The sequence below is a fragment of the Cucurbita moschata genome, unplaced genomic scaffold (genome assembly GCF_002738365.1).
Source record: "Cucurbita moschata cultivar Rifu unplaced genomic scaffold, Cmos_1.0 Cmo_Scf00009, whole genome shotgun sequence".
NCBI classification, from domain to species: Eukaryota; Viridiplantae; Streptophyta; class Magnoliopsida; order Cucurbitales; family Cucurbitaceae; genus Cucurbita; species Cucurbita moschata.
In genome coordinates, this window is record NW_019268525.1 from 2,097,938 (window position 1) to 2,114,319 (window position 16,382).

Below are 16,382 nucleotides of genomic sequence, written 5' to 3' on the forward strand. Positions count from 1 at the left end.
AGAATAGTCCGGTGTGTCCAAGCTGACTTGGACACACTATTTAATCGTCTTTATGGCTTGATAATTTTGAGCAACTCCTAAAAAATATATATATATATATATATATATTTTTAACAAAAATTAATTTTTATTATAAATTAAATGGATATAATTTGTTTAAAAAGAAATGGTTAAATAAGAAAATAGAAAAAAACGCCAAAAGGGTAAAAAGTAAAAACAGAAAGCGAATCTCGTTGCGATAACCCTCTTCTCTCCTTTTTCGTTTCGTTTAAAAACAGAGCAGCCGCGTCCCACCCGTTCGCCGGAAAATCATTCAGAGACGACCGCCATGGGTATAGCCGAAGCTTCACCGATAACCATGGCTCCGCTTCTTCTACGGAACTTGCTCACCTCTCTCTTTGGCTTCGCCGACAAATTCCTTATCAATTTATCGAAGAAACACAAACTCCTCGAGGTTATCCACTGCCTGTCAGTCTCCTTCTTCCACTTTTTCCTCCGTTGGCTTCCCTCCCTTTTCCCTTCAATACACCAGGTTTCCGACGATCGGTATTCTCTAAAACCTCCAAAAGGCGGGAGTTACGGAACCAGCGGAAGCGGAAGCGGCGATTTAGGGGTTTCTCGAGCCCTAACGCAATTGCTGTCGATTATTAGTCACGTTCAGGTTAGTTCTCGTAAGTATGAAGTGGTTCGATCATTGGCGGAGAAGCTGATCGACGAGAATCACCGGGAAGGTATTGAGGAACTTCATGAGGTTAATCGTGCGGTTCTTTCGACGGCTTTCGATCGGACTATTACGCAGATTGAAGCCGCCATGCTCCACCAAGGGTTTCACAACGACGATGACGAGGATGAAGACGGCGAGACTAGTTCTGGACCGGTGGAGTTTTGGTTGGCTCGGGTTGTTAGGGCGGTTTGCAGCCGGTTAGGGAGTGTGAAGGATGGGGCGAACCGGACCGGAAGCTCAGCGGAGAAGCTGGCGGCGGAGTTGCTGTGGCTGGCTGGGAAAATGGCGAGCTGTGGCTGTGGGATTGAGGCGTGTCAGCGGTGGGCTTCGGCTGCTCAGTTGGGAAGACTCTCGCTCTCGGCGGAGCCGCGTCTGCAGGGCTCCTTGGTTAGAGTCGCAGGTACCAGAGTTTTCTTCTTACACCTCTTTTCATATTTTATTTTAATTTTAGATTTTAATTTTTTTTGGAATTCTTTTTCAAAATTTAATTTTATATCTCTAGAATTAACATTTCCGTAAACTTTAAAAAATAATTTTAATTTTTTAATTTGTGGCAAATAAATTTTCAAACTCAAAATCTTTAAATTTTAATTTTTGTATTTATTGAATTTCTAAAATTAAAATTAACATTTCGTGTCCCATTTATTAGAGTTAATTTTTAATTTAAAATTGAAAGTTATTATATTTTTAATTAAAACATATATATATATATATATATATATATATTTTATTTCCCCCTTCAACCACAACCGCCGACCACCGCCAGTCACTTCTCACTGCCGACAACCACCGCCGACCACTGCCAGTCGACGCTCACTGCCGACAACCACCGCCGCCCGCAATTTCTTATTTTCTTTCCTTCTTGATCCACTGTTGTGTTCATATCATATACTGCCTTTACAAAATTATGAAATGAAATTAAACATAGAATGTGAAATTAAAATTAAACTTGTGTTCATATAATGATCTTGTGTGTAGCTTTCATGTTCAAGCAATCCAGAGAAATGGGAAAGGATGAAGAAGATGAGGAAGAAAGTGAGAAACACGCGCAGACAAAGTTGCAGATGCTGATTTCATGGCTTCCATTGTTATGCAGAGGCAGTAACGGCACCGATGCTCCCGTCCTCAGCATTGGGGAGCGGCGAGAGGTGGAGTTGGTGTTGGGGGAGATGATCGGGACACTGCAAGGGGACGAACAAGAGCAGGTTTTGGCTATTTGGCTTCACCATTTCACATACTCTGCCTCCTCCGACTGGCCCAACCTCCACGCCTCATATGCTCACTGGTACAGCGCCTCTCGTAACCTCATCATCCACCAACATCACTAAATGTAACTTCAAAGCTATGCTCCTCCTTGGAAATGCTGTTTGTATATTGTTAGAACAAGTTTAAACTCATGCATCATTTTGTTACCATTACACAATTGTATTCTACTTATTTGTAAATATAGATATATATTCTCGATTAAAAAAAAATGATAACATGTGAGTATTTTTAGCCTATTTTTTTAATAAAAATTGTGGATATTCTTGTCGAAGAAACCGAGATGAAATATGGATCATATAGAGGAGGATTGCGTTTGAGGACGCAGGGTATTAACTCAAAAGTTTTGGAAAAACGCAGAAACCCAAGGTTGAAGAAGGAGAATCGCGTGAACTTCACACTCGAGCGAGATTGCGACTGGCCGAAGGAATTAGCTCGTGGGTTAGTGTAAGTAGGGCGCTTGTAGCCACGTGGCAAGATGGTGGATATTTGCTACTCGGATAACCCCAATAATTCTAAAGCTAATACGTGCAACAAACCTCACCTTCTAGAAGAGATGCATTTGTTAGATAAAAGGTCGACACAAGCTCTTCCCGTTGCTCTAATGATTTATGATAACTTGAGGGATCCCGTTGCTCTAGTGATTCATGATAACTCGAGGGATCGCATGGTCTCCCATTTGTCTGGTTTATCTCCTTTTCGACAAAATTGCCTTGTTTAATCCATATGTTTTAAAAGGGTTTTAATAGATTTTTTCTTATTTAATTTTTTTTTTACAAGATTTTGATAAATTTCCAGGTTTTTAATTTTGGGTTGAATAAATATTTATTTATTAACGTGATAAAATTAAATAAAAACTATTTATTAATTATAAAACTAAAAGTTTATAAAATCAAAATAACAAAGGAGAATAATAAATATGACGATGATATAAAACTTAATTTCTTTGAATATGGCATTGTATTGGTATGATTAATATGTCACGTCTTCACGAGTAGTCGTAAAATAAAATATTAGAAGTCGTGGATCGATGGAGTAGTGTGACTGATATTGTTGTTTCCTCCACGCTAAGCAAAATGATATTGCACCACACATCCAATTATTATCGCAAGTGTTCGATAATATTTACATTATCAAACGTGACTTTAGGTCATTCTCCCAATATTTTTAAAATATACAATAAAGTTTATGTTTAATCATATATTATATCTTTATAGCTTTTTTAATCATATATTATAATCATGATTTTTCCACGAGGACCATATATTATAAGGGTTATGATGGTTTGAGGTATGCAAAAATCACATGGGATTAAGCTTTTTTAATTTTATTTTTATTTTTTGGATAAACAAATAAAAGAAGAAATTAGAGTAGGTAAAAGTCTCGTAAACTTTTGAGGATCGAGATGATCGGTAACCTAGCTACAGAATCTCCCACGTTGTTTACAATCTGATTCATTTGGGCATAGAAGATTCGAGTAGAATCGTTACACCTGATCCACCGTCCGAACTTTCTACATTCACTCCCTTGAAATGTGTAGCATTTTTTTCGATCTTATACCGACACCACTTAGTTAACAAACATCGAGTTTAGAGTCGGGGTAATCGTAAATCGGGTTATGGGTTCTTCTCTTGAACTCTCCGAGAGGTATTTTGTAACGTAATTCTAATTTTTAATTTCCATTTGTACTAATGTCATGATGTTTTTTGTTTTTCATGTTCTTATTTTGACACTTTTCTTGGTGAGCAAGAATCTTAATTAATAGACAATAAAGAAGGATATGAAACAAAAAGCATGAACGCATCATCCCTACCAAAACTTTATATCTAAGCAAACTACAAACCAAAATCACGGAGAAAGACCCGTTCACCTCTTAACCTACTCGGACCAGAGACTCGAACCTTCGACCTTTTAATGTCTTTAATAATTATGTTTATGCTTAACTCGTAACGTAATTTTGAATTTTTGGGTAGTAACTATAGTGGGTTGACCTAATAGATGTCGAGTTTTGTAACGTTCGAGTAGACGAGAGGTATATGAATGAATGAGAGCGGTGCTTTAAACAATTGATAGTTACTATCTATATAAACGAGGCGCACCTTCTTTTTCGGTAGCTCGGTCATAGAGTATGTTTAGCTTGAAACACTCTTATGTTGGGTGACCTTCTGTGTCACGACCCGATTTTCGAGGCTTCGAAAATCAGACCGTGAACCAAAAGGCGAAATCGAAAACAAACAAAAAGAAAGTAGAAGAAAAGAAAACCCAAAGTAAAAATATAAAAATACTTTGAATTAAAACAAAAGAGAGAAATTTCGTTTGTTAATTATTACAAAAGAAATTGCAAATATAAAATGAAATACAAAAGACTCTAAAAGACCGAAAAGGGACTGACGCTCCGGAACGACCCCCTCTGTGACTGTACAACTCTCAAACGCTCCTCTACCTCGACCAGCAGCCAGTGAACACCTGAGAAAAATAAAGGAGAACGGGATGAGTATAAAAATTATACTCAGTAAGCCACCTACTTGTAGGCTCTATTCGCATCTTAATTTAACAGAACTCCCACGGTTCCCTAATTCGGTTCTAGGACATCGGGTTCTAACCTTATTCTCTTGGGGCTTGCCCCTTGGGTTTCACCGGTTCATCGTCCTTTCATTAGTCACCTAGAGGTTCCTTATGCCAAGCTGATAAGGTCGGTATCTCTCTATGAGGCGCTACCTCTACATGGCTATCTAGGACTACATGGTATCTAGCCTAGGGGTGTGCTGAATACCCCTACGCCCATATAGTCCTCCTATGGGGGGGCGCGACCCAACCCGTTCCCATGCAGCTAATGGGCTGTACGACGTGGGGACACATTTCCCATGCGAAATGGCTAAGAACAGTAAGGACTGATCAGGGACCCTTGGTCCTCCCACGAAGCTATAGATACCGTTCTCACGCTAGCAATCTATGAACCCCCTTAGGTACTTTCTTACCGTGGTGAACCGCTAAGTTTCTTGGGGAAAATTAAGTCTGTCTAGAGCGGCATATCGCTCCTAAAAGAAATTCCCTAATCTTATCACCGAAATGGGCCCTAGCAATTAACAGAGGGTGCATGCAATCTTCTTCTAACATCATAGTATGTAATTCATGCAAACTAGGCATACCGGCTCAACGGGGCGATGACCTCCATCAAGCACCCAGAGCACGAGGTTCGCGTTCAATGGGGCGAATTCGTCCATCAAGCACCCAAAACCCGGCATACACAATTCTAACATAAATTAAACGCATGAATACGTACAACGGAAGCTTAAGGCATACAAGCAACACTCAGATAATTCACCCAACACATCATAACAATCCATCTAATTAATCTCATTCATGGAGAGCTAATTTAAGGCAAAAATTACTACCATGCATACATACAATCCAAGCGAACCCTACAAGTATTTCTTCCTAAATACCGGGTGGTGACTTACCCGATTGACGCGTGTTCTTCGTTGAGCATTTCTACACCAATAGAGTGTCCACAAATGCTGAATTTTCCCATTTAAACCCTATTCCATATAAAAATAGGGTTAGAGTTGGAATCGGAGGGAAATCGGGCAAACAGAAATCGAACGGGCTGAAAACAGCACCTCACGCGCTCTCACGCGCCTGGGGAAGGTGCTACACGCGCACGGCCACGCGCGCGTACGGACGCGCATGAGGGAGGGGAGACGCGCGCTGAGGTGTTGCCATGTGGCGCCCGATAAACGGTCAGCCGAGGTCGAGGTCGTTGGTTCGAAACCGGAAGGGCGCGCTGGACATTCGAGTTTGTTTACGCTGACGCGTGGCAACGAGAAACCGGGCCGGTGGTCCGGGTTGCGCGCGGGTCATCGGGTCGCAAACTCGAGTAGCGGGCCGCCGGCCATCGAATCCCGCCCGACGCGAAGTATTTCTTTGATTTTTTCGTCTCCAATGGACGCTCGACACGTGGCCCTTCTTCTCCGGCGAAGCGCATCCTCCTCCTCCTTTCTCCTCTTTGACGAACGTCGAACTCCCATTTCCGATCTGAATCGATTACAACCTCCTTCACAGGTTTTGAGCGTAATCCTCTGTAGATTAACATACTCAAATTTCAGGCTCTAACTCTTACTAGATCTCACAGATCTAAAGCAATTTCGAGAATCTGGATTCAAGAACTTTACCTTTCGATTTTTCCTCGTTTCTGGATGGTTTTGGACGATCTAAAGGTTAAGAATGTTCTTCTCTAAGTTCTGTGAAGTTTTCATGAAGGCTCGGCCGGAACCGGACTCCTCGTGGCCGGAGCGGCGGTTACCTCCCTCTCTCTCTAGAACTTTCCTTCTCTCTCTATAATTTTCTTTCTCTCACTATTTACATTCTTTTCTTTCTGCCCTTTCTCCTTCTCTTCCTTTTTCCCTTTTATTTTTTTCTTTTTCTCTTTTATTCGTATGTTACTAAAAAAAAAAAAAGAGGGTATAATGACGAAATTACCCTCCAGGGATTAACCTTCACCATCCTTTTAATTTTCTATCATTTTTCTTTTATATTTTTCTTAAGTTCTTTTATTCCTCATCATTTTTCTCTTCCGTCTCATCTCGGATTTTGGTCTTTAAGACCTTCACTAAAATTGAGAGAGATCGACTTTTAAGGTAAACTTAGATTTTAAACTTTCAATTGAGGCTCGGGTATTACATTCTGAGAATTTTCGTAAGAAATATGTGAGTGAGGAAAAAACGTGCTGAAGAGATCTTGTGTCAGGTCGTGGAGATAGTTTTTGCTCTTAATTTAAAATTTTGGTATGAATTTGGACGTTTGAATCTCGACTCCACCTTATTTAAGGAAAAAAAAAAGGTCGGGTCGTGTCTTGTCGTGTCGTGTCGTGTCTAATCATCACAAATAATTGGGTTAAGAGAATTATTGAAATACAAGATGGAATAAAGTTAATAAGAAGTTAATTACAAATTTATAGAATTTGAAAAAATTATAGAAGGGTATAAACGGAAATGAAAAGGACTGTAGAAGGGTAAAAATGTCATATAGTGTGTCTATAAAGTCTTGTATTTTGATGATCGTTTGGATACTTTTAAAGGAATTTCTTCTCTGTTCTTGGAGTCGTTTAGATCTGACTCAAATTCTCAATCTGCTTCGCTCTGGATTCTCTTCCGATTTTGCTGTAAGATTCTTTCACATTTTCTTGCAATTCTTGCTTGTTTCTCTCCCGTATTTTCCCTTCTTGCTGTCCGATTCTGAATGCCTGGCAAGGGTTTCTGAGAATCTGAAAGAATGAATGGACGTAGAAATTGGTTGTTTCAGAGGCGTGGAAAATCGAAAACGCCGAATGATTTTGTCGGTTCCGTTGGTCGTTAGAGGGAAATTTTGTTTTGATTGTCTTGGGAACTTAGCTGAAGCGAATATAAATTTTTTTGTTCTAAAATGTGTCTATTTTCGTTCGTTTTCTCAGCGATCAAATGGTGGCTTATTTCCCGAGAATATTCTCTGAAATTTCTCTTTGAAAGTCAAGATATTGTTCTTCGGCATCAAGCTCTTTTTATGATGTTCCTCTTGTTTCGTCTTCTTAAAATACTTGTTGGGTTATAAATATGTGTTTGTAGGCGTTGATTTATCTCTATTTTCATTCAAGTGTTTCTCCTTTGCTGATGCCCCTCTTGTTTCATTTTCTTTAAGTACTTTTTGGGTTCTAAATACATGTTATGTAGGCGTTGAGTTCTCTCTCTTTTGTAGCTTAGAAAGAAATTCAAATGTCCATCCAAGTAGTTGGTTTTCTTCATGAAATACTACTTTTCTTCAGTGTACTGTGTACTGACTTTTGTGTCAAATATTTGAATGAATGCAGATTGTTTTAGGACTATGCTTTATGTATTCGATACATCTCATCAGTTTGTAAATTTACGTTTCTTTACTTTTATATGATGTAAATATCTATGTATTTATTATTGTTTTTCATGTTTTTGCAGGGGTTCTATTATATAAGTTGTGGATCAGCGATTGTAGTTGTGGATGTGTTACCTTTACACATTGGGAGAATAATATGCTTTGGTTGAGCACATCCACTGATGTATTTCGCAAAGTTGTGCATTTGAACCTCTATTGTAGGGTTATTTTGTAAAGCACTTTTTGTATCGGTAACACTGAATTATTCCTCCCTGAGCTCGTTCTTTCAATCAACCATGGGTTCCAATCACTTTTTTATCATTTCCTGTGATATCTACATTAGCTGAAAAGTTTCCCGTCTCTAAGCACCATTTTGCGTTCATTCTTCTGTTTTAAATTCCCTTTTTTCTGCTTCTTTGTCAAGGAATCTAGCTAGCTCATTAAGTTTCCTCGTTCATCTTTATCAACTAGTGAGTTTAGTTCTTTCTGCAGTGAATATTCTCCTTTTACCTTCCTCTTTCTTTGTTTGTTGGTACCCTCTTGTGGCTTCTGGTATAGAGGAATTGTTATCCGTTAAGGTTCAGAAGTAGTTATGGTGTGCCAAGCTGCAACCCAGACAAGATTTCGGACACTGAAACACGAGAACGGAATTGCAGGAAAACCAACAATTATAGTTAGAGTGATCGCATGCTTTCAACCTTTGCAGAATTGTCAGGTTTGTCAACTCAGTTTCTGCCCCCTGGTTTTGCTTGTTGATTAATAATTAACTATTGGAATATTTTTACGTTTATTTTATTTGAAAATGCATTAGTAGGCTCATTGAATACCATGATCAAGCTTTTGATATTTTCCTGTTCCAGGCCGAGTATTTTCGACACTTACTTAAGCCGGTCACGTAGATTGAATAGCGTTTGTTTCTCTTTAGCTGGATATTGTGAACCTTTTTTTCTCCTCTTCTTTGTTCCTGAAAGCATTCAGCAGTTAACTCCCATTGTAGACCAGAGCACAACATTTTGAGGTAGTTCTTGCTACATGCTTGCGAAGTTTATTCTCCCTTTTGTTATTTTGATTATAACAAAATAGTGATCCTTCGATATGATAATTAGGTGATTGTTTTTCTGGATGGTTGGGACTGATAACTCTCAGCTGGGTTTTGGGCATTTTGCTTGGCAATTGCGCAATCATAGTTCAATGAACGCATCCGTAGAGATCAAGCAACAGGAAAGCTTACGAACTCATATCAACCCTGGAAATTGCATATTTTCCACATGTGTAGGAATGCAAGGGTTGGCAATTCCTCCACCATTACGCAATTTTAAAGTGGAACTGCTAAATGCTGTTCAGCGGTCAAATCAATGCTTATCCCCTCATTTCCAGAACTCACTCAGCATTCCATTTCCTTCTCAGAAAGAGGAAGAATCTCTGCATTATGCTGGACCACCTAGTGAGATGCCTTTGTCAATATCAAATAATGGGTCCTATCCGAAAGGTTTTCTTATCTTTGATCAATCTGGAAACCAGAAGAGATTGATGTATGCTCCTATGTCTCCTCCTGTCCACTCAACTGTTGCCGACAATAAGCGTCCTGGTTGGGTTGAAGAAGGGGTAGTCGGAGACATTAATTCTGTCAAATATTTTCCAAGTACACTGTTCAATGAGAATTATGTAGCTGCTGGAGAGAGTGAAATGCATGAAAACACAGAAGAAATAGACGCGTTACTTTACTCAGATTACGATGGTACTGGTTGTAGTAGTGACGATGAAGTGACTAGCACCGGACATTCTCCAGAGATGATCAATGAACATTATGAAAAGGATGAACGATGCCAGGAAACTACTACAAAAGTTGCTAGTTCTGATTGCCCAAGAAAAAGGCAAAGAGTGCATGATGGTGAGTCAGTAAAATCACCGCGAATTGCTACTGTTTCTCGTGCAAGAGTTGAATTACAGAAGTTTGCCAATGATGCGGAATCAGGCTGTGGCATGGTCCATGAAGAAGAGGCTGGAACAAATGTTGATTTCTGCAATTCTTTTTGCAAAAAAGACAGGATCAAGGAGACGTTGAGAGTACTTGAGAACTTTGTTCCTGGTGCAAAGGGCAAAGACCCATTGTTGGTCATTGATGAAGCCATTGATTACTTGAAGTCCTTAAAACATGAAGCAAGCGTTCTGGGTGTGAGCTGCTTTTAGATGACCTGCCCCTAATTTAGATGTTGGTGGTTAATTGGTTAAAATTACGGTGTCATGGTGCGGTAACTTAAAGAATTCTTATTTTGAATATTGATGAATCCAAGAGCAGTCTGTTTACTAGTGCGAGCTGCTTCCTATCCCGAGAACACTGCGATGGATTAGCAAATGGAGGTGTATTATCAGGATAACATTGAACCTAGCCGGAAATGAGAGAATAATTGCCTTTCTTATCTGTTTACTCGACATGATTATGTTTGATACTTTTAAGGGACTAAAGATCAGGGGAAAGTCGCAAAGATTTGAACGCATGGGATGTGATAGTGGTGGGTTATGTTGATGAGAAATTAAAGACCCCACTTTTTCCAGCAATATGGAGAATGTCCAAGGATTTAGTGCATGCGCGTTAGGTATGTGAGGCCCCACTTTCCACATCTTTTTTCCTGGATTATATGCTATGTCCTTTCCCCTATTACCCATTCGTAGAGGTTATGCTGTAAAGTGGTGCTTGTCCCTTGTGGTATTAGGTGGATGTTGCACGGTGAAACTTTTGTGGGGGAGTTTTGATTATGAGCACTGTGAAACTTTTGACTGCTCTCAGGTTTGTGTTGATGTAATAAATGGTGTGAACGCTTTTTTGAGTCCATTATGGTACCGCTTTCTGTATGCTTGTACTTGACCCAAGTCTTGAAAATACTGGCTGTACAATTATTGTTGTCAAAGTGTCTTCTGTTTGCTTATTGTTCTGTTTATACCAAAATTTCTCGATGCTTTTTGGTCCTTCTTCTTGGAAGACACCTGCCCTCTGACCCTCCCGAGTCCCCATCCTTGTTGGGATATCTGTTTGTATGAGCTTCTCCTAACTAGGCAATCTAGTGTATTATGGGTTGACAAGTGTAATCGAAGCCTTCCAACCCTGAATCTATGGTTTGGGTCTTGGTTTCTTAGGCCGGCCTTGGCCCAATCTTATGTAAAGTAGACGAGTGCCCTATCAGTTGGCCAAGTGGAAGTGGAAGTTTGCTGATGTGACAACATTTAGATATTGGACGAAGAAACAAAGCGCTCCTAGAGAGTGTCTAAACCTCTTCCTAACAGATGCGTTTTATAATCGTGAGGCTGACAGTGTAACAGACCAAAACATATAATATCTACTAGCTGTGGGCTTAGACTGTTACAAATAGTATCAAAACTAGACACCGAGCGGTGTGCTAGAAAGGACGCTGAGCGTTCAAGGTGGGTGAATTTTGAGATCCTATATATCGGTTGGAGAGGGGAACGAAGCATTCCTTGTAAGGGTGTGAGATCTTCTCCCTAACAGATAAGTTTTAAAACCATAGGACTGACGCTGATATACAACGGGTCAAAGTAGACAATATGTTCTAGTGGTATGCTTAGAAGACTCATTTCTTGTAAATAAAGACTAATATCAAGGAATCTAGAGCCTATTTATCTATAAGCTTAAAATTTATTCGTCAATGAATGATTCATTTTAGAAGTCGAGTGTTCATGTAGTTCCAAGAAATACAGTAAAAGAAATGTGCTTTATTTTTCACCAATTGCAGGAACCATATGACTAACCTCCCACTCTCACCAGTAAAAAATCTTAGAAATAATGGCACAAAACTCACCAAGGAGTGAAAAGAAACCACTACAAATTTGGGAAACAGATGAATTATATAATAAGCCTATTGCAACCAGCAGAAGGTGATTGATTGCTGTAAAAAAAAAAAAAAGTAGAGAAAGTGAATTCCCATTTTCACCCTGATATACTTATTCCTCAAGATATTGAGTTCCTCCATCTCCTGTGTACTTTTTTAGTCTGTTCTCCCATGTTTTGATGCTGTGATTCATTTTCAGGGGTTTCCAAATTCGACATCTTTGTCAGTTTGCTCAGTTTCCTCCACCCACTGGTCCACGCAGAGCTCTGCTTCTGCTTTGAAACCTTCTCATACTGTCTCTGCAGGCTTTCCATTTCAGTTTGAAGCTCAAGGTACTTAGTCTTCACACTCTCTAGCTCAAATTTCAGTGTGTTTATGTCTTTCTTAGCAGTTGCCCACCCTTCTTGGAATGACTGTGGTGTAGCTTCCAGCAGCGTTTTTCTGTTCGTTACAAGCGTTTGGAACTGCGAATCACTCGCTTCTTTTAGCGACGAGTTCGCAATTGCGTTGCTTATCTTTACTTGTTCTGAGAAAAGAACCTGAACCACTACTCGTAATGGAAGCCTTTCGTTTTGTGCTGCGTGCATGCAGGCGTCCATGGACAGCTTCTGGCAGTCCATTACTCGACATAGTCGCTTCCTCTCGTGCTCAGTTAGCGTAGGGTGTGCCTGTCAATTCTAATCATTAGTTCAACACTTCAAGTCCACAAGTTTAGGAAGTTTGTAAGTTCTTTTACCTTAAGATAGGAATCAATAGCTCGGTAAAGCCCGTCGTCACACGTTCGAGCCGATTCTGGCAGAGCTTCAGCCAATACTTGAAACTTTGTCAAGGTAAGGTTTCTATCTCTAGCCACCTCTGTTAGGTAACTATCAACAAGCCTTGCCACCCTCATCTTAGCATTTGGAGCAGTCCCTCTTTGAGATCCATCATTCATATGTTTATCAGAAAACGATTGTCGGCTCGGACTCGAAATCTCGGTCTGTTCTTGAACAAGAAAATGCTCTAGCAGCCTCTGAATAAGATCGACATCATACATTGTATCACTCTTGCTGTAAGATGGGATCAAAAGATCCACAAGTGTAGCTTGTTCAAACTGCATTCCAACTCTTTTCTCCAGCTCAGTGACCAATGCTGGTGCAACTTTCAACATGTTTGCCATTCTAAGTAACTTTAGAAGGAAGCTACAGGAGACACAATCTTTCTGTGGAGGAATGATACTGATCAAGCTCTCGACGATCATGCGTTGATCTTTCGCTTGAATCGTCGAGGGATCTTCCTTGTTACCAGCCACAATCATATGAAGCCCACCTTTCCAACTGTTGCTGCCACTGCTCGTGTTACTCGTGGTGCTGGTACTTCCTTCGTCACCAGCACTCGTTGTATCGGTCACCAAACCCGGAAGCCATTTAGACGAATAATGCATAATTGATGATCCAATGAGTTCAAATCTCATACCCTTGACTTTAATTGCTGTGATTACTCTAACAAAGTGATCAATCCTCAAGATTGAGACATCCTCAAACCACCAATCAGGAGGAACAAGCTGATTCCTGCTAGGACTTGAATCCTTCAAATCATTCCATTTAGGACTACTAGAAACTTTGGGAGGTTTCCCAGTGTAAGCCCATCTAATTCCTTTCGGATTGGCACAAGCTTTCCAAGCGATCGACTCGCTGCATCGTCGCACGATTTGTAGATTCTCAGCCCATGGTGAGAGCTTCTCACAACTTTTCAACACAACTATGGAGTCCCTCCATGAAGATAGTACCACATAGCTAAGAAATGCTTCAGTTTTGAATATCAAATTACCTTCCTCCAAATCTTCTGTCATTTCTAGATACTCAGCAGCACATCTAAGGCCAGAGATATTAGCTGCTGTTAAATCAACTGCTATCCCATAGCAAAACTTAGCAGCAAGTTCAAAAGCCTCCGCCCCACCAGGAAGATCATCCAAAACAACCTTATTCAAATCTGGGTCTCTTGATTCATATATGCATCTGTTCATCTTCCCACTTCTAGAAAGAAGAGGATACTTCAAACAAAAGAATCCCATTCAAAATCTCAGATTAAACCCTTGAAAAATCATCACAAAAACAGAGGAGATTATACTACACCTTATGCAAATGGAAGTTCATATCCTCAACTTGTACTAAGAAGTCACTTGGGATATCAGTGGAAACGTACCTACAAGAACAACAACAAACACAAAAACCCCCCCAAAACAGAACAAAAGAAGAAAAGGGCATTTACAAAAGGTTTATCAGAAACCAAAATATTGAAGCAGAGGGGGGGTATGATGAAAGCGTACCAGGAGTTGCCTCGGAGCTGGAAGCCATCGGTCTTGAGGGCGTGTTTGGCGGAGTGGGGGACGCCATTGGCGTAATCTCGAGCACCGACGGAGTCGCTTTCAGATTCCCACATGATGATGAAGGGAAATGGAGGGTTTGTGTGTGGGGAAAGTGGGAGGAGAGGGGGGGAAATGGCGGAGGAAGGAGGAGGAGGAGGAGGATATGAAGAAGAGGGGGGAGATGGAAGAAACCCACATGGGATGATTGTTGAATTGTCGGGTTCTTCACTGATTTTTCAGTGGATGAACTTAAGGAACACTTTTTCACAGGCTGTGGAGTGATGGGCTGAGGGTTAGGTGTAGGTGACGGATCATTCTGATTCCATTCTCTTTGCTTTCGTTTTGCATTAATAATTCCCTTTTCTCTCTCTCTCTCTCTCTCTTCTTCAATACGTGGACGACATGGAAGGGACCAAGAACACAGCTAACAACAGACCTTCTGCTCTCTCTAAGCTCCAGGGTAAGCTAAATACTTTATTTATTGAATTATCCTTAAATTTACGTATTTTATGAATATAAATCTTCGTTGAGATGTTCGGGAGCTTATGATACATAGATTCCATGTTAAGAGAATTGCTTAGTGACGTTTTTGTCCTTTTTTACGTGTATTTTCTTCGTCCATTCAATGGAAGATTTGTTTACTAATTAAAAAACATTGGAATTTGAACTATTTCTCGTTCAAATGGTCATTTTAATTGAACTATTTGAATGGAATAAGATAAATTTCCACCTAAATTTAATAGTTAGAATTTTTTTTTTTTTTTTTTTTTTTTTTTTGGATAATTTAGTTGATAAAAAGCATTTTGGATTAAGATAGAGAGAGTGGTTGACTATTATTAGGGTTTAGAAGCAATAATTATTAGGGACAATTTACTCTTTTTTTTTTTTTTGTACTAAAAATTTCTCATTATTAGATGCTACAAAATGCACATGCCCTTGGATTTGGTCTTCTTGGCTGAATGGGTCCTTTTTGTTTTTAATGTTTTTTTTTTCTTTTTTAATTTATAATGATAATAATTCTCTTATAATATACTCAATTATCAGCCCATACTATTTGGTGGCTCAATTATATATAAAAATTCTAAAATTAGACGTGCTTAACTTGGAACATTATTACAATACAAGTCCTTTTGATTAGGGTCTACTCTAGCCACGGCTAGAATGGTGATGTTGCATTTGTTCGAGTCATGTATTCCTTGCGAATCGGACTCCCCCTACCCACCTCGACTTCTTGGAGGAGTCGTCCTCCTCTACGTCCTCTTCCACATCCTCTAGTGGCATGATCTATAACCAATACATTATAAGTAGCATTCAACATAACAATTTATTATCTTTCGTAGAACATACTTGATGGCCACAATACATTAACAGTGAGACCATGAAAATTGAAGACAAGTAGATAAGGTGACCATGTTATTGGAGAACGTCAGGACATTAGATCTCGAATCTAAATTTTAAATCCTAATCTGAATCTTAAACACGGGGCATTACAGAAACAGAGTTATTCCCTACCATGTTGGATCTTTTCAATCCCCACTTATTCACCACCCGAACACACCCATTTGATTCATATTCTAAAAGATCACATCTTTTCTTTCATCCAAAAGTAAAGGGAGATTTTCCTGTTTGGAGATCATTGCTTTTAAGAGGTTTGGATTCATTGTCTCATCCCCCTTTTTGCTTATCAACCAACCAACCCAAGATTAAATAATAAAATAAAATAAAATAAAATAAAATTATGAGTCTATTTTATTAATAAATATATAATTTTCATGTCTTTAAATTGATGGAAAATGATTGAACCTCTCTTATTCCTTTACCCCACAAAGCTTCATACATCATGTCAGACGGTGGGTCTCATTTTCTGCCTCCCTTAAATTATTCAAATATCAATTTTCTTAAATTAATAATTGTCTTATTTAAATTATAAAAAAAATAAATGTTCGGTCTAATTATAGGTATGAGCGATGCTTAAGTAAATGAACAATACATGAATAAACCGATATCATATCCGAACGAGAGCGATTAAGCTAATTTGAACAAATAACGTCAATGAAGACAACATATTAAAATAAACTCGTGTTGGTTCGTGGGAATAATTTTCAAACCTCAGTTTAATTTTAATTTTTATAAAATTAGTATTATTATGATAAAAATAATTATTTATATCACATCAAGACATTCTATTGATAGACAATGAACTACAATGTTCAACTCATGGAATAAATGCTAGGAAGAATGACGTTTTTTTTTTTTTTTTTAATATCTTATAAGATATTTAGTATATATATATATTTAAAATATTTAATTTAGGATAAAATGG

The 16,382-nt window shown here is 39.0% G+C and overlaps 3 protein-coding genes and 1 long non-coding RNA gene across 5 annotated transcripts; 2 read left to right on the forward strand and 2 right to left on the reverse strand.

Moving 5' to 3' along the window:
* Positions 1 to 194: 194 nt before the first annotated feature.
* LOC111447583 lies at positions 195 to 2,194 on the forward strand. Its single transcript, XM_023086824.1, has 2 exons — positions 195 to 1,124; positions 1,703 to 2,194. Exons 1-2 carry the CDS (start codon positions 329 to 331, stop codon positions 2,050 to 2,052), a joined length of 1,146 nt encoding a protein of 381 aa, XP_022942592.1. The 5' UTR covers positions 195 to 328; the 3' UTR covers positions 2,053 to 2,194.
* Positions 2,195 to 4,296: 2,102 nt separating this feature from the next.
* Positions 4,297 to 6,372, reverse strand: LOC111446957. Its single transcript, XR_002711180.1, has 3 exons — positions 6,160 to 6,372; positions 5,449 to 6,066; positions 4,297 to 4,453 (listed from the first exon to the last, which is right to left on the reverse strand). It is a non-coding gene; the product is annotated as an uncharacterized LOC111446957 (long non-coding RNA).
* Positions 6,373 to 7,059: 687 nt separating this feature from the next.
* LOC111447860 (transcription factor SAC51-like) lies at positions 7,060 to 10,794 on the forward strand. Of its 2 annotated transcripts, XR_002711331.1 has the most exons (5): positions 7,060 to 7,148; positions 7,951 to 8,582; positions 8,728 to 8,885; positions 8,974 to 10,464; positions 10,582 to 10,794. XR_002711331.1 is itself a non-coding variant. In XM_023087224.1 (4 exons), the coding sequence occupies exon 4, from the start codon at positions 8,990 to 8,992 to the stop codon at positions 10,055 to 10,057; it is 1,068 nt and encodes a 355-aa protein (XP_022942992.1). In that variant the 5' UTR covers positions 7,060 to 7,148; positions 7,951 to 8,582; positions 8,728 to 8,885; positions 8,974 to 8,989; the 3' UTR covers positions 10,058 to 10,794. The 2 variants fall into 2 exon arrangements, 1 of the variants encoding a protein (XP_022942992.1); XM_023087224.1 differs by having other exon boundaries at positions 8,974 to 10,794.
* Positions 10,795 to 11,576: 782 nt separating this feature from the next.
* LOC111447857 (root phototropism protein 3) lies at positions 11,577 to 14,455 on the reverse strand. The gene is made up of 4 exons (XM_023087220.1): positions 14,021 to 14,455; positions 13,827 to 13,896; positions 12,449 to 13,744; positions 11,577 to 12,380 (listed from the first exon to the last, which is right to left on the reverse strand). Exons 1-4 carry the CDS (start codon positions 14,131 to 14,133, stop codon positions 11,832 to 11,834), a joined length of 2,028 nt encoding a protein of 675 aa, XP_022942988.1. The 5' UTR covers positions 14,134 to 14,455; the 3' UTR covers positions 11,577 to 11,831.
* Between the last annotated feature and the right edge of the window lie 1,927 nt (positions 14,456 to 16,382).